This window comes from Ylistrum balloti, unplaced genomic scaffold (assembly GCF_031769215.1).
Source record: "Ylistrum balloti isolate Yb309-2 unplaced genomic scaffold, AGI_CSIRO_Ybal_v1 Utg370664, whole genome shotgun sequence".
NCBI lineage: Eukaryota > Metazoa > Mollusca > Bivalvia > Pectinida > Pectinidae > Ylistrum > Ylistrum balloti.
In genome coordinates, this window is record NW_026782402.1 from 89,988 (window position 1) to 108,466 (window position 18,479).

The 18,479-nt window shown below is 34.6% G+C and overlaps 1 protein-coding gene across 1 annotated transcript in view; it reads left to right on the forward strand.

Annotated features, from left to right (window-relative positions):
* The window catches only part of LOC132557371 (LIM/homeobox protein Lhx1-like), a 44,326-nt gene that overhangs the window by 6,864 nt on the left and 18,983 nt on the right, over positions 1-18,479 (forward strand). The window contains exon 2 of the mRNA XM_060221863.1: positions 10,320-10,864. Within this exon, the coding sequence (XP_060077846.1) occupies positions 10,320-10,864 (545 nt within the window). The remainder of the gene's footprint in view (positions 1-10,319; positions 10,865-18,479) is intronic.

Below are 18,479 nucleotides of genomic sequence, written 5' to 3' on the forward strand. Positions count from 1 at the left end.
ATACGCGATCTGCCACTAACAGCGTAGGGGGACTGTGCATTGTACACATATTGCTGCAGGAATATTAAGCCGTCACTACAATCAATACCGTTTATTAATGGCTGAGCTCCTCAAAAGCTACATTTGTAGTTGTGCCTCCTCTGAACTGTCACATCTCATGATATTCAATTGATTTTTAACTTGAATTGTGTAAGGAAATGTTTATTTTCGTTAATATATTTATTTTTGTGATATATTAAATTTTGTCTAACCTCGTTTTCCCCCAAACACGGAAAATATATATATCTTATTTTTTTATGATTATGAATAATTCGTTGCTTTCGTTTAATATTGTATTTCCTTCCGTTTTCCGTTCTCCGTTTCCTTCCACTAAATTAGCGGTGTCAGAACGATGGAGCTATCATGAACCTAGCTATCAAAGAGAGTGGAGATTTAGAAATCCTTTCTGCTTACTCACTGAGAAGTGTATTTGTAGCTCTACATTAACGGTGCATTAACACAATACTTGTGAACCTTCCATTCTGTTTAAAGCGGCATACAAGTGTTCTGTGATTATGTTACTGTCGGTTGGATGACAAGCTCGTGGCGGCCGCCATTGTTGTCCCGGATGTGACGCGCTAGGTATTGTGGCGAGTCGTCGTACTGAGAGATCAAAGGGCAGCCGAGGTTTACCTCTAACGCTACAAACCGGCGACATGTGTATGTTACGGAAAGACAACACGGTTACAACATGTCGCCTTTACGCTGAATAACGTCTGTTCAATCGGCAGTGTTCGTCACATCAGTGTTCACTAAGGGAAAACCTGGGACACGTCAGGAACATAATGTCTGTCCTGTAGCTGATTGACAACCACCGGTCCAGATACTGTGCTAGCGTACGCTTCAAGAAATTATGTAAAATGAAAAGATTAAAAAAACTCTCCATAGCATAGATTACAATATAGAGAAAACAACTGTATTTCAATAATTCTTTGTAATATTTCAGTAACACAATCATAATTTGATCATGTTTGTTCATAGCTAAACCCCCTATTTCATTGTCCCTGATCGAACCTGAAATTAATATTCTTTAATGGTATTATTCGATGCGATATGCGATAAGAATGAGCACTTTAGCTGAGAGACCTAGATTTCGAATACATTGGTATCGATTTTGTCCATTGTAACACACATGAAAGTTCCTTTATTTATCTCAATAACTGTTGTATGTAGGTTGTAATGTTTGGATGTCTCTGTATCAGGTCTTGTTCCACAAAAACAGTTCTACTGCGGTGATATACGACCTCTAGTAGCCCAATAACACACCACTCTGTCAGCCGTCATACCCAGGGGTAATAGCATGTTTGTAAGGCGCGTTCGATTCTGTTTTGCATTTAAAACGGAGAAACACATTTGTTAGAGTACCTAATTTTGCTATAAATAGTGAGTTCAATTTATTTACTGCGTAAGTCTGGGGTGTCGATTCCTATCCCTAGTGTTTAAAGATGTACTATTCGAAAGTCATGTTTCATGGTTTGAGAAGAGCATATAAACGCTTCAAAGTTTACATTGTGTGTTCTTCATAGCTGCAAACACAAGCGCTCTGTACTGTTGGAAAAAAATAGTAAAATCTTTCATTTTTAACGGAATATTGTGTGCGTAAGTGATCGGTTTAGGTTAATATGCGATATATTGTGAGTAACACTGAGGTTGAAATAGGATGGTATAAGATCGCCCGACTTTTAAATGATGTTGAACATAGACGGTTTATGCTTGAGATGGGATTGAACAGGGACGATGAAGGCTGAAATGAAGTAGTAGAGATTGACCATTAGGGGCTGTAAAATGAGTAGCATAGGTTTACCTGTAGCTGATGTTTGAAATAGAGTGAAATAGGGAGTCTCGGGGTTGAAATGGAGGATGCAAGGATGCTTGAGGTCGAAAAAAGAATGGCACAGAACCTTTCGAGGAAGAGATGATGAAGCGGAAAGGGAGGCTTGATGTTGAAATGGAGTGTTCCAACGCCGCTGGAGATTGAAATAGAATAGCACAGGACCATTTGAGATTGAGTTGATGTGCCGTTCGCCTTTTCCCTTACACATCATTCAGATTATCACGCCATACTGTTTATCTTATCTTGATAATTTGCATGCCGACTGATCCAACTATCCGCAGGCCGTAAACGTGTCTACAATTCCAGATACGTAGTTTTGGTATTGGAGAATACTCAATTCCAGCTCAAGTTTTAGAAATAAAATCCGTCATAGAAATATCTTATCCTTTCATCTTGATCGCACCAGTAAAATCAAAGTTTCTGTCGTTTTTAACTAGAAGACACGAGAAGATAACGTCCGTTCCGGATTTTTACTGGATCGATTACATTGTGTTATTGGCCAATGGAACGACCAGGCAAATAGAATGAAGATAACTGTTTATTCCTGTCCATTACCCTTCATTTCTTCAGTTGATGACTAAACGATAAATTGTCTCTCAAGCTATTTTAAAAATGTTTGTCTTTTTGTGGAAATCAAAGGTCTTTGTGGCACAGTCATCACCAAGCGTTAATGGCAGGTCTTCACAGTCATACCCCTGTCATTAATGTAAATTCAATTGCCTGTTTAATTGGGGGTCGCGAGTTCCGCTCGATGATCGTTTGTACAGTTGTTGGGAGAGGATTAAAGCTCCTTCACGGACTCGGGAGACCGAACTCCGGACAGGGTGTTACACAATACATGCAGTTTGACCCCTCAACCTCGAGCCTTTCCTGTCAGTGCCGTTGGACGAGAAGATGGCGAGAACAGCTGATTTGTACATTCTTTTCATTACCGACATGTCACGAGTATCGCCTTGTCTACAGAATTGTATTACAACGCTGAAAATTGCATTATGTTCTCCGGAGACTGTTTCGTTCTCTCCTAGCAGCGATTCCATTAGCCTGCGATCTGTGTGTAAGGTCTCAGCCTGACCGCAATGATTCGGCCTTTAGCCACGGTATCCCAACTCGCATCACGACATGTTTAATGTTCTCCCACCCCAACGGCAATCGTTCTCCAGTCTGTTTATCATTACTGTCCATGTCCACTTCGACAATATATTTGAAATAAGCTCTTCAAGAGATTGAAACCTTATACCCGATTGAAATCGTTACCTGTTTCTATTTTTGAAAATAAATAACGTGAAAATACATTCTTTTTCTTTTAAATACGTGAAGATAAGTATTCTTGACATAACATGTTTTATAAAAGAGAAACGGAGAATTGCTTTTTAGACCCATAATGGACCGGAAGAACTTTCCCCGCGACACTTAAAACATCCTGATAAAACCTTGGACAGGAAATCTTTCTGGAGTTACACCCCCACTCCCCCTCCCCCCAACCCCACCCCCACCCATGAAAAAAAATCATGATATCACCGACTTCTGGCTTATGGCAGGAAAATGTTGGCGAATGGTTGGAAGTGTGGTGTAAGTACTGCCAGGTTTAGAAGCCGTCGAAGAGACACGATCCTTAGCAGAAGTCAGAATTGTTTATGACTATGTACCTTCCGGTTTCATACTGTATTTTCCCAATAAATGAAGAATTCTTGACTAAGTGTACTTTCGCTGGACATCAAGTCCAACAGACGAATATTTCATTACCAATGTACCTCGTGATAGACCATAGATATATATAGGTTCGCTTGGATAGACTTTATTTTTTTCAGAAACAAAGTTTAATTCATGTAAATGGAACTAGATATTACTAAAATGCGAGAAGTCACATATTTCTTCGCCTCTTCAATCATTTTTGTCTTCCTTGGCTACGTCCGAAGACACCGAAACAAAAGAGACGTGAGGTTTATCACATTTGCTTTAAAGTAGACGAGTGTTTTGATGGAGAAGCTGAACATGACTTAAATGTGAATAACTCTGTCTGAAACTTGGTGTGAATAGGAAGCCATAGAAAGTGCTTCAGTCAGGTTAAAACTGTCGGCAATGTATGTATTGTTACATTGTTTCATTTTATAAGCAAAATGACAAAAGGACACGTTGAAATATTAACTACATGTATTCTGTAATATTCTCATTATTGTGTTAAAAGACATCTAAGAGGCTTAATCCCATATAATAATTGGGTATCTGGACTGACAAATAAAAACAGGCGGAAATAAAACAACTTTCCATCGAAAACGGAATATCTTTCCTTTATCATGAACTGTACACATGGTCTTGTCAATATCACCACCCTTTGTCGCAAATAGGAATAGCAACGACAGTTTTAGAGAAAAGATGCTTTAAATGGCCATAAAACCATTCCACACTCCGCAATATTGTGACAACAACTTGTAAATTAGAAGCCGACGATTATCTTTTCTTTGATCATCTGTGCGTTTCGATCGAATGCAGACTAATCTATGTCATTCCAGCTTCTAATGGATCCAGTTCAGCATTTACTCGCACCATTTAGTCTCCAATACCCAACAACTGTTTATTCTAACAATCAATAGCAGATTCAGCTCCTGGTTTTTTCTTGGCTAAGTATCCGAAATCTATCCCTCTCGTTATTGGCGTTAACGCGTGTTTGAAGAGGTATTGAGTTCGATAGAAGCAGTTAGAAATCCTTAGATAATGATTAATTGATGATATTAATCATGTCGCCTTGTGGTGAGTCTTATCAGATTCTTTGCGTTCTTACATCTTCGAGAAATGATATCGACCAAAATACTCATGTTTAAGCAGCTTTTGTTTGAAGTTTTAATTGTTTCCAACAATCGAAAGTTGAGTCAGTCACATACCGGAAATCAAAGAATGCTCGCTTCCGATTCGTTTTGATCAATGTCAGTAAGAAGCTTACTTTGTCATATTTGAAGACAAATACCGAAGCGTCTAAGACAGTCTGACCTTGTGGTTATAGTATCATGACCCGGACATCGCACTAAAATCACGAACTGACAGGGTTTATAGTTATTTACATTGTATATTTGGAAACACTTTTGGTCTGTTTGTTTTTGTTTTGTTCTTGTCCCCTTTTTTTAATTCCTGAAAAAAAAAAAACGGATTTGTTTGTTTGGTTTTTATAGGTGTCTGACAAACGTGTACAGAATAAAGTGAATTGAACCGAAACGAGAAAAAATCACTCTGACTTATTGTACAATATTTTCTCGTTTCGGTTCATTACATTTTATTCTGTATAAGTTTAACTAACGAAAATAGCTCTTCATCAGCTATGTGTAAATGTTTGATTAATATTCCTGATAAACGACATAAGTTAATTACAATTTTATCGTCATACACCTACAGTAGATACGAAAATATCACAACCAGCAGGTTATTATTTTAAGGTTTTTAAATTTGATATTTCCGATTAAGATCTTTATAAAAGCTAGGAATTGTCAGTTTCTCACGGGTTTGGGAACCACCTATTAAATCCTGTGTCTATTTCTGGTGTGGTCTAAAATAACGTAAGTAGTAGTTTAAAATATAAAATACGTATTTTTATATATATACCTCCTAGTTTTTATTCCTTGAGGAAAGCCAAGTAAATTCTATTCATCTTATCACTTATTAGTTGAATATACAAGAAGCATTGGGTGTTGGAGTAGTTTATTTCTCTTCCATATCTATGATCAAGGTTGAAGATTTAGACGAATTTCCTTTAATCAAATGCTCATTAGAGATTAAAATACTTTAATAACCTAACAGATAGAGTTTACCACACACGTTACAGGGAAGATGGAAAGATTAGCAAGGCTATGTTATAGGTTTCCACCTAGAATATAAGGTTAATTGCACACATTATAACATATCATAAATACCTAACTTATTATCATTTTTCTGTTTATTTTTCTCCTCAATAGAAAAAAATGATAAACAAAATGCATTACCTTTTGTAATATAAATACAAATTTCAATTCAAAATTCAATTTGCAATTCTAGGTGTAGTACATAACACAATAAGTACAATAGGTATATACAGGTATGTAATTCATTGACCTTCTCAATTACAATGTAATTGATTATATAAATTAATAATTATATTACGTACACATGTAAAGTAGAATATATTTTTAAACGATTAATTATATTAAGATATTTATAAAACGTCCATATATGGTCAATAGATAGATTGTCAATTGTGATACTTAATATAGATATATGACTTCTATAATGTACTAAATCAAATCGGTCAAAACATAGTTTTCTGTCATACATTTTCATTGATATCTTGTCTTTAAAGTAATATTTTCAATTTCAACCCGAAGTTGATAAAGTCTTGGCGTGAACATATGTCTCTAAATCCATGTCAGGCACTGAGCTTTTTCATTTTGTAATATCCATTGCCGGGTTGACGCCTTTAATAATGCTTTGGTCCTTTATTTGATCGTTCTATTTTCTCATCAAGAAAAAATCCACCCAACCGAGTAAAATTCCTTGAAACCTTAAGGAATGCTAATAAACCATTAAAACAAAAAAATACAAATAAACCGCAAAATATTTCTTGAAGGAACAAACACAGCACTTTACGGTTAGCAGCTAAAATATTCCGCTAAATCTGATTATCGATATCGTAAACTCGATTTGCGTCCAACATTTAATGAAGTTGACGTCGCCGTCCCTTTCTTGTCTGTTTCGTGTTTTCATTTTCATTGGAGATAATAAAAGAATGTATTATTAGAGGGGATGCGACTCAAATTGACCCCGCAGACTCAATCGTCTCTCATTATCACAAATAAACAGCGCTTTTCATCAGAGTGTTGCTTGCCGAATTTGTTTCTGCTTGCCACGCATTGATCTGTAACTCGCCTACAGGACCTGCCGGCTCAGTTGTGTCTAATGATGGAAGTAATCGCTCCCTTTGGAATCTAATGTAATGTGTTAAGATGCTAAACAAGGTCTAAATAGGAGGATTTAGGCCCAAAAAATCGAATTAACATCCAAGCTATTTGTAAGCACGTTGGTATCCTGTGGTTTTGATTGGACGAGTCCTGGATTCCCCAGAATATATTCATTCCCAAAAATACACGTAGTTGTGAATATATTGGACATGGAAGAAGTATTGATATGTGAACAATACTTACATATCAACTGTCAATCCTGCTGATATTTATAGACTGATCGGCGAGGATGGAGGATGGGTGCTTGGAAGACGTCATCTATAATCGATATGTTCTGAGATTGTTAGGAACTGACAGACAAAGCACGCGCTACAGACAAATATTTGTTATTTCCATACTCATGCATCATTTTTTTGAAAGTGCGGAAAAAATTGTTATTTAATGCTTTGCTGTAAGAGCAACATTTAATACAATGACAATGTTATTTCAGATGTTTTGTACATTCTGTCATAAATGTTTGTTTTAATTTTTATACTAAATCAATTTCTTCCTTCCGACCCACTGAAAGGAAGATATTTCTCAAATCTATACCAAAGCATGGGTAAGCATCAACGAGACTTTGCATTGAAAAAGTTTTGTAACATTTTTTAAAAATTTTTGAATATGAATGAATCATGAAATAATGATATACATATGTCAAAAGCAAGATTACAATACATGTTTATGTGGAATGTTCGAAATTAATTTATATTCTTCATATTGTTCATCGGTAAACGCAATGAATGAAATTGAAAATAATAATTTAAATTTGTACAAAATATATATTTATATAAGTTAGATTTTATTTAAGAATAAATAAAAGTAAAGATAAATATTGCGTGATATCAGAAATGCTCTACGTTATATACAAAACTTGACAGCTTAGAATATTATAGATTACAAATAGATAGAAATAAATTTCCATTCACATATTAGATAAAATAACACATTTCTTTAAGGTGGTAGCTACATTAGAAATTTGTGACAGGACGGTTTGGGAATGGCGAATATTCTCTGACACGGGGTAACCTAGAGACTTGTTTAACTGTTATTGTGTTAAGTGCACGGATTGCATGCTCGTAATCTCACACCGACTTGTGAAATCTTGTATTGGGTTTCCCTAATCTTGTTAGTCGAGCCTATTTTGGACCATTCCATGAAATCTGTAGCCCCTTGGTCCAGACAGGTTATAAGTAGATATAACAATAACACCTGGGAGGGGAAAAGAAGACATAGGATAGCGTGTTGACCTACTCGTTGTTCCTTTGTCTCACGATATGTCAATTGATTTACATATTTTGGATATCATATCACGCTTGTAATATATATATATATAAAGAGGTCAAAGTTCACATTTTCTGAAAAAAGATATGCTAGTAAAATTATAATAATTGAAGTTTGCTTAATCCGTGTTCTTTGTTAAATTAATTTCTGAATTAATTAATTCTTATCTTCTTAAATGAATTGATAAGAACGTACAAAATATTTTAATTAAAACAAAATCGATAAATGTGTGCCCGGATTACAGGTGTAAGTTTAGGTAGTGTGATTTGTCAGATTTACAAGATATGTATTGTTATTCTTCATATTGATGTTGCACTACCGTTAAAAGTTTAAAAAAAATGTTTTCGTAAATCTTATGACAATTTTGATTTTTGTTTTTAATTTGACCGTTAGAAAAACAAAACTCCGCTACAAACTACAAAAAGTTCATAATGTATGCAACCATTGTTCGTTAAGTCTAAACGCTGTAAAACTATTTACTTATTACGTCTAATATTATTGTTCACATGTATTTTTCTGGCTAATATTTCGGACGTCTGTCAATAAAAACATGCACCTGATTCTGCTACATAAACAAATACCAACTGAACGTCTACACTGCACTTTGGCGATGTTTTTTAAGTCGTTAAAATAAGTGGCACCCGAATTTTGTCGAAGTGTTTTCAGACACTTTGGTCATTATTACTCCGCAGGTATCAGGCAGAAATTCCTCCGCGGATGTAATAAATAGTCCCCCTAATCGGCAATCCTGCTGTGACCTGTGTCTCGTCCGCCGCTAAATGTTTCCCTAGCACTATACTATACTTGAGTCCTTTGAACTCAAATGCCCGCTAACTTTTCTCTCACAAAAATATGAATTCTTAATAGATATGAGAAAATATATGCTAAGAAAGACCATTTCTGGGCGTTAAGTTTAAATGCTGGCAGTAAAGTTCTCTAATGAAAAGCATATGGAACTCAGGATGCACGTTTTGAATTATTCTGTTTTCTATATCTTAAGGACATGAAGAAATATTATAACATATACTTTCATTCACTTTCATTAAAATTTTTAAAAATATTATTATCTTGTGTTTTTTCAAAACTAGAGCATGGCTTCAAGTTTTCCTTAGGACTGGTTTCCTTTTAGAAAATAAAAGGATGTGTTTGTGGTTGTGTTATCTGGAAGTCGGGAGGGGGCATGTTCTCTCCGTCTCTCATTACTACTTCATAGGATGATAATTTTTATAATACCAGTCATATCGCCCAGCATCGTGTTAATTCGGGGCCTGAAGTCGAGGGGTTATCGTGCGCGCTCGTATCTGTACATGTAGACCTGATAACACAGGCAGAATTATAAAAAAAATACCAATTTTATGCAAGAAATCCATTATTTCATATTGGACGTACAAGTGATTTAGATACGCACGTGCTTTTCCTTCGTCTTCAAAACGATTGCTGTTTGTTCATTGTAGTTTCAAGAGAACATCGCTATCTTAGTTCGATTTAATACAAATTAAATGTCGCATCAGAACGAACGCCAGTCTTTATTACTGATTTTGAAAATGACAAAGACGTGATTCTTGGGGTTTGGGAAAAAAAAAAAATAGGTTTCGATTTTATCAAGCATGAGAAAACACGGTATGACGTTGAGAAGGGTGTTAGTTAAAACGGAATACATAAGGCCTTCTAAATGCGTTGTGAAGGTTGTATATGTTTTTGGGATTATACGAGTAAATCTTAACAACACGTCTTGAATTTAATCATTTATCTAAGTGTCTTTTGCTGACTAACCAAGAATTTACTATTATCTTCATTAGATTCCAAACATTCCCGGGGTCTGAATTTTCCTAACGGAGATAGTATCTATATGGACTTTACATTTTTCAAATTGCTAAACTTTGGATGCGTAAAATTCTGTCATTTCATATGATGTGTGTTTCATATCTGGTGTATATTATTTAACTAACTCTCGTCTGTGGCGTTGTCTTGAGTATTTGAAGATTTTAACCTGCATCTGCCTTGTACTATATTGAGTCCATTGTTTTGAAACTGTTTGAGTGATGTTCCAAAAACATTGCTATACTGTGAGAGGTGTGCTTTTCATTTCAGACATAGAAAGTAATTTTAAAATGTATTATTATAATTTTTTTTTTTTTTTTTTTTTTTTGAAATTGCGGTTTTGATTTCTTACTGAGACTAAAATAATCTTTCTAATTTTACAGGGTCTTCTGATATAGAAGACGAAGGAGAACTCGACCAGTTAGAACACACGGCAAACCTTTCGGACCGGGATTTTAGTATTGATGGTGACAACACTACTGAAATAGACACAAAGGAAAATGTTTTGTCAAGTATCACCTTAAATAACAATACAAATATTGCCAACAATAACAATAATAACATCATCAACAACAAGAACGACATGAACTCCATCCCTTCAAGTCCAGACCCTCTTAAGGACGATACCGCTCTGCTTAAGATTTCATCAGACTCTAACCATAGTACACAAAGTTGTGACACAAATGGAAATTCTATTCCTCCGAATCCTGGACAAACGACGCCAGATGTTGACGATAGATCGTGTGAAGAATTAGTAGAAGGAAGTGGTAATTCTAACGCTGGAGCCAAACGGAGAGGACCAAGGACCACGATAAAAGCAAAACAATTGGAAGTTTTGAAGTCGGCATTCAATGCAACTCCTAAACCTACACGTCACATCCGGGAACAGCTAGCTCAGGAAACGGGACTCAACATGAGAGTGATTCAGGTAAAATCTCGCTTATAATTATATATACTAAAATCGCCTAAAAATGAATTCGTTTGTGCGTTTCATTTCAGATTTCAGACCGACACAGGAGTTGTCAATTTCTTACTTATTCTTTTCATGATCTATTCCAAATTTAAGGGAAAAAAACATGTTTATCTGTATGAAAAATTGAACGAAATTACAATATAACTTAGAATTATCAAAACCACATCAAAACAGCACAAATCAAGTCATCAGTGTGTGCGCAGATACAATATTTCACCTGCTAACTAAATACAATGTGTGGATCGGGTCGCATTTTTTTTCTTCCGATTTACGCGTTTGTTTTGAACAGTTGTCATTTATGCAAACTATTACAGCATATTTTTAAAAAGTATGACTATATTATTTTAGTGGAAGGGATATAATTTCCGGAAATGCAAATTTGTTTGTAACAAACTACTCTATGAGAATGAAATGGGACGTTCCACATTGCTGACCTTTCTATACAAGTAGCATGAATGCTGTTTTCCCAGACCGTAAATTCCTTAAATGTACGTCTACGGGATTCAAACTTGGATAGTGAATGGGTGTAAGCTTAAAGAAAAGGTTTCCAATTTCAGTCCTACCCTGCTTTTTACAGGGACACAATAAAGCCCAAGGCGAATGACGGCCCGGATCTTTGTGGATTTGTTTTGACGCCTGCGGGTGTTTTCATTTCATTTGCACGGTGAGACGCCGGTGACACAGAAAGGAGCAGTAGGAACTGCTGTAGTCACGGGTGTGTGTGTCGGTATTAACCTCATACTTCTGTACAGACACACAACCAAGCTCTTACTAAAATCTGTGACAGGATTTCGAACTATTTATATATATCAGTGCACCCGCTAAATCCCCACTAATGAATATATAGCTCAAATTCTATATTTATCAATTAGTGCTGAATACCAAAAAGAAATATCGGCGAATTATCTCTAGTCTTTGTTCGTTTCTAGAAATAATTGTTTTAAATTATCTGCCTTTAAAAAAGATATTTCCACTCGCTTTAATTACTTTCAGTTATTTATAAACCATCTGATGACCGTCGGTTAGGTATATGTGCATGCTGATGATTGTACAGGGTGTTTAAATGTTAAAATGTTAAACGACTGGATTACAATACTTTAATATTGCATCTCTACTTACAACTATTTGTCAACTGGTTTTACACTGTTGAAACTAATTCATGAATATCTAAAACATTTAACACGTGATTAATAAGCTCAGATACGGATGGTTGTTTTTCATGTTACGGAAATATTTAACAAATTTCTATTTTATAACTGATAACTAGACAATAAAATGTTGTTTTTTTCGTTATTGATTATTATTCAGTGACATAATTACATAATTTAACATTTTATTTATCGATTCTATAAAATTGCGGCATTAAAATTGTTGCAATAATCAAAAACGTGTATCAGGTAATGAAATAAAATTAGAATAAAAACTAGATAGAATATAGTAAATCAGACAATTATTTATTTGTTGATATAAACATATTCTACTCTATTCAATTTAAATATGATATACCGAGATTTAAAAAAAAATACTGCTATGAACTTTGATAAATAAGCTTCGGATACAAAATAATATCTATGTAAAATGTCCCAACGACAAAAAAAGTAATAAAATGGGTATTTTGTAACACAACCTGAATGTTTCTGACGAATCTTCACGATACAGAAGACGAGAAAGAGAGCATTTTCGGTTATAAAGGATTGAGTAACGTAAATGAACTCCCGCAGGTTTAGAATCATAATTTTGTAATCATACAGGTGTTTGCTGTATATCAACACCAACTGGATTAGTGTCAAATGTCTAGGCATAGAATTGAGATATGATTTACGCTAAATCTGGGCTTGCAGTGTAATGTGAAACGAACAGACTTAACTGCGTTCGGTAGATAGATATTTAGAAATGAACTTCGTGTGGTTACGTTACACATTAATTTGAATGTTTATAACCGTAAGTTGACGGAAATATGTCGGAATACGACCTAAATAATCGACCAAAAAACTTCTTGTGAGTTCTTCCCTAAAGGAATTACCTGTGCTTTCGTTATACAAGTGTTAATTTAGGCGCTGTAAACATTAAACCACGGTACTTAAACATTTGATAACTCTAACTGAGTAAACCTATGTTATAAAATACTTTATTCAACTTCATTCGAGTACAGCTGTTCTCTCGTCATTGCCCTAACTTGCGAGTTCATCCCTTGCAGAATGCGTTTTTAATTGGAACCAAATATATCTATAACAAAATTCTTTTTAACGTTAACGCCTTTCGGATAGAAACAAACGTTTTATAAATGACTTTATTACAAATGTAAAACAATAACCTGCTTAAGACGTTGAATCTCCGGCTAATCTGTAACACGAAACATAGAAACTTATGTTTAAATAAGTCAAGATTAGATAGAACATAGTGCTTACCAGCATCAGCTGCACGACAAAAAGATTTGTGATAATCTTGCATGTTTTGTAATTGTTTCCAAGGACTTCAAAGCAATTGTAACGCACGGGCACGTCCCTTTTCACGCGTGCGGGCGATTAGCTAATTAGTGATGTACATAATTATATTGAAGCCTTCATTTTCTGATTAAGGCAAAAAAGAATGAGGTTTTGTACGCATTATGTATACCAACAGTTAGCTGCAGTTAGGAAATACCTAGCATAGATTTTGAATTTAATCAACAAATGAGGTTCAAACATATTTGAGTCATATACATTTCCAATACATTGTCAATTTTGTTTTCTCGGAAAAAAAAATAAAAAACTGAATTCATCTTTTAATTATTTACTATATTAATACGTAAGGTATGTATCTGGTATGTAATATAGATATATGTATATAATGTTGATAATTTACACGTGAATAACACACAGTTCAATTATTTTCCATCAGAGCTTTTGTGATAGACATTGTTTATTGTGTAATATAAAGCCAGCGAATACAAAAAGTAAACATATAACCATATCGAGCAGCCTTATTTCTAATCACTTTATAAAAGAACAATTCTTCTAAATTACTTGATAACTTTTATATTTATGTATAATGTTGCATTAATGTACAATTGCTTCAAACACGACTAAGCTGCAATGAATTTCAATACTATATAGTATTATGTAAGAAACTGAAAAAATACAAAAACAAAACAAAAAAAAAAAAAATAACAAAAACAAACAAAAACAATTTAAAAAAATAAATAGCCGGGAATAGAGCTTTGATTATTTCTCACCAAATGAATGATGGTTTAAAATGTTAAATGTTTCGGAAAACGATCAATACATGTAACTGATGTATGTCCAGTCTTACGATGATAATTTCATAACACCGGTTAAAGTACACTTCCTGGTTATAAAACATTACAACGAGTGAGTTATTTCGCTGGGGAGGGAGAAGTTAGGATATATATATATATACATGTATACACATATACATAAGTCCGTCATCTTGGAAATGCGTCATTCATTACAAGTGCTGCTAGAGAGTGTCTAATTGAATTTTGTAACAGAGGTTCACATAATTTAAAGGATTTTTTGTTTTATCCAAATGCACATAAATATTAAGGATGTCGGTAAATGTGCATATATATTGTCCATTAACATTGGGCATTAAAATTCGTTCTCGCTTCCAAGTTCTGTTTTCATTTAGTGGTAGATTTAAGGACAGGGTATTTAGATATATTCTATTTAGAATCATCAGGCATAAGATTTCACGGAATTCTTACAGAATTTAGTTTTTTTCTTCCCTTCCCTAAATGTGAATCCTCGGATAACCATGTTGTAGTGCCTGAAATCCTATCCATAAAAACAATACGAAAACAGTGTCATTTGCTGCGAGTTACAGATGATTTCACTTAGTTCACATTCTGAAATGTATATGATTTTTTATACAATTAATCAACACCTTGCATAATCATTTTCAAAACGTGTTGAAAAATGCACGGAATTTTCTTCAGATTGATAACGATAAGGGGAGTGTTTTACAACTAGGGGTGATAAGTACAATGTCTTATATTGTGTTATTGATAGGTAGTCACCTACAGCTACAAAAAGATCGAACATTGTTTATCAGAAAAGAACTCTTATACATTTCCAACACAAGCCTTTACATCATACGATACAGAACTGACTGAATGTGTTAAATACGTATATTGAATTGAGCGGGGATTTTTGATATTCTGGAATACTGGAATAAAAAATTAATCATGAAATTTACGTCATCATTAGCAAAAATCCTATTTTTATATCCCCCCCCTCCTCCACCCTCCCCCCTTTATTTCATAGTAAGGTTGTCGAAAACGTGCAAATTGATATATTTCTTCAGAATAACCAGCTACCAACCTACCCCGATCTGCTGTATGATGTATCTGTTTCAAAACGGTGGTACCGTGACCCCAGATTGTTAATTATGTCTACCTCATATACCTGTGATTTACCTACGACGTCGACAAGCAGACGACAAAAGGCTGCGATTTTCTCCACACGATAGGGTTGACAGCTCCAAAAGTTATCGAGCAAATTTGCCTCCATTGGCGGCTATAAATCATATTCGCGGCTGTCGAAAGCATTTTACGTTAAGTTTACAAAAATATATTCAAAATGATTAAAGAGAAAACTGGCTAAAAGCATTCAAGTGCAACGCTTTCTTATGAAATACTTAGGAATATGATAGAAGACTGGTGTCGTTTCAAAAGGGCTAACGACAAAAGTGGCACTTTGTGTAGAGTCGTCATGAGCTTATGCCACCCATACTTCAGGTAGAGAGACCCGCGGCATGGTGATGGGGCGATACCCTATACAATCAGTCACGCGTGACGATCTCACAACGCCACCAGATCACAGCTATATCCTAATATACTCGTTTTGATTAATGAGCATTGCCGTGATGAGTTGGTAAGGGGGAGGGGGTGTATGTGCGCAATTCTCATCATTTTAAAACGATTTAGGTTTGCAAAAGATGCCTTCGTTGATAAAACGAAATACGACTAGCATTTGGCACGTGATGCGCGAGGAAAACCAGTGACAAAACTGGTCGATAGATATTCTCTACAGTTACATGATGAAAGTAAGACGATAACAGGAAATGAATTTAGCCTGTTTAACACATACGTTTGTTGTTTACCATGCTTATACTAACGAGTCCGGCTTTCGGTAGTAACAAAATCACCTGATTGGCGCACCTGATAGATCATTGCTTATTCATATGTAAATGGCGTTTTCCTATCTGAATTATCTAAATAATTTCTAAAGTGAATATTAAATATTTAATTAAACCTTTTATCCAATTTCTTTAGATTCGTTGATATCATATCAACTTTTAACAAAATTCGTTTTGGTTTGAAATCGTTCGCTTGTGGTAATATGAGCTTCATATTAGCATTGATTGAAAAGTCATGAATCATATATAATGACTGCAAACTGTCTATTAATCTACCTGTTAATAATGGATTTCGGTCATTTAGGAATCGCCTTGAGAATTTTTTGAGAAATGATTGGAAACGGCAAGTTAATGGATTTTAATTAAAATCTTAACGCAATATTTCTAAATCTTAAAGCAAGTGTCATCCTCACGATATTTCATAAACCTTTAGAATTAAAGTAGAGATGCCGCTCGTTAATTTACTTATATATTCGTTACATTGAGGTACTCCTATCTAACACATATCTCAAACACATTGTATTCAATCGGTTTTAAAGTAACGGTAATGAAAATTCAACTTTCTGGCCATTACGACACGTGCAAATTAAATTGACACGCATAATACGTATTGACGAGTTTGATACAATGAATGGGTAGTAACTCACGGGAAGAACTTCTATAAGAATTACAGAAAGAGATAATTATTTTATGTTAAGGTTACTTGTAAATGGAGTAGTGATGCGGATGATTGATAGCGAAACTTTTGAAAGTACTCGAAATCTGTTCACTGTTAAACTCATGGCGGAATTTTCTAATTTTCTCTTGAATGAAATTTTTATTTATTAGTAAATAGTGTCAGTGTAGGAAAAAGGAACATTTTATATATGGAGATACAGACATGAATATACTTTTACCAGATGACCGACCTGTCATGTACTATCCCATTCGGATACCCATCGTCTTTTATTGTATGTTATTGTGTAAGACCACCTGGGAGATCACCATACAATCGGAACACTTATGAAGCTTTCACTGACACAGATAAAAGTACGATTTATTGTCACTGTTTATTAATTTGTACTAAAATGTATTATTTGTGCCATCTTGATTATCAAACAACTATTGTGTTACGTCTAACAGTAATCTGCGTATCCAAACTTATATATTTTGCACGAACATTCTTCATATTTTAATCAAACAATATTTACTTTTTTATTTCTCCGGTAATTTATAACAGGAAAGGAAATATAAAGAATTACATTTCTTTTAACAACGTCATCAACATTCATTTTGTTTAGGAAATCCTCTACTTCAGGTCCCGGGACGGCGGTCGTCCTTGTTCTATAAGACAACCTAACATACCCTCTCTAAAACACGGTCTTATAAGCCTACAGCTTATCAAGGAAAAGGATTCTGTATCACCAATGGGTTATATTGTTCTGATTATTAGGTGTTATAAAGATGATATCTCACGGAGGTGTGATATCGATACGACCCGACAAGTCATTCCTGTGGGATTAGTGGGTATGTGAGAAGACCGAAGGGCTTCGAACATGCATTGTTTGTAACCATTCATTTCATTGATTTTAGTTTTTTAATTTTTTTTTTCAAATGTTAAAACAAGATGTGTTTGAAAGAAATAAATAGATGGTAAATCTCTTTTCTTTTATAGATTTGGGGTTTGAGGAATATTTAGGTATAGAGCTGGTATTAAAGGAATACTAAGGTAGAGAGCTGGTATCTAGGTATAGAGGTGGGATTTGAGGAATACTAAGGTATAAAGCTGGTATTTAGGTATAGAGGTGGGATTTGAGGAATACTAAGGTATAAAGCTGGTATTTAGGTATAGAGGTGGGATTTGAGGAATACTAAGGTATAAAGCTGGTATTTAGGTATATAGGTGGTATTTGAGGAATACTAAGGTATAAAGCTGGTATTTAGGTATAGAGGTGGGATTTGAGGAATACTAAGGTATAAAGCTGGTATTTAGGTATATAGGTGGTATTTGAGGAATACTAAGGTATAAAGCTGGTATTTAGGTATAGAGGTGGGATTTGAGGAATACTGGTATTTAGGTATATAAAGCTGGTATCTGGTATTTAGGTATATAGGTATAGAGGTGGGATAGAGGTTGTATTTGAGGAATACAAAGGTATAAAGCTGGTATTTAGGTATAGAGGTTGGATTTGAGGAATACTTAGGTATAAAGCTGGTATTTAGGTATAGAGGTGGGATTTGAGGAATACTAAGGTATAAAGCTGGTATTTAGGTATATAGGTGGGATTTGAGGAATACTAAGGTATAAAGCTGGTATTTAGGTATAGAGGTGGGATTTAGGTATAGAACTGGTATTTAAGGAAAACACGTCGCAAACAGAACTTCAGTATAGAAATATTGAGGAAATTTTACATCTGGGTTAGGAAAAACATCAAATTTACTGTTTCTAAAT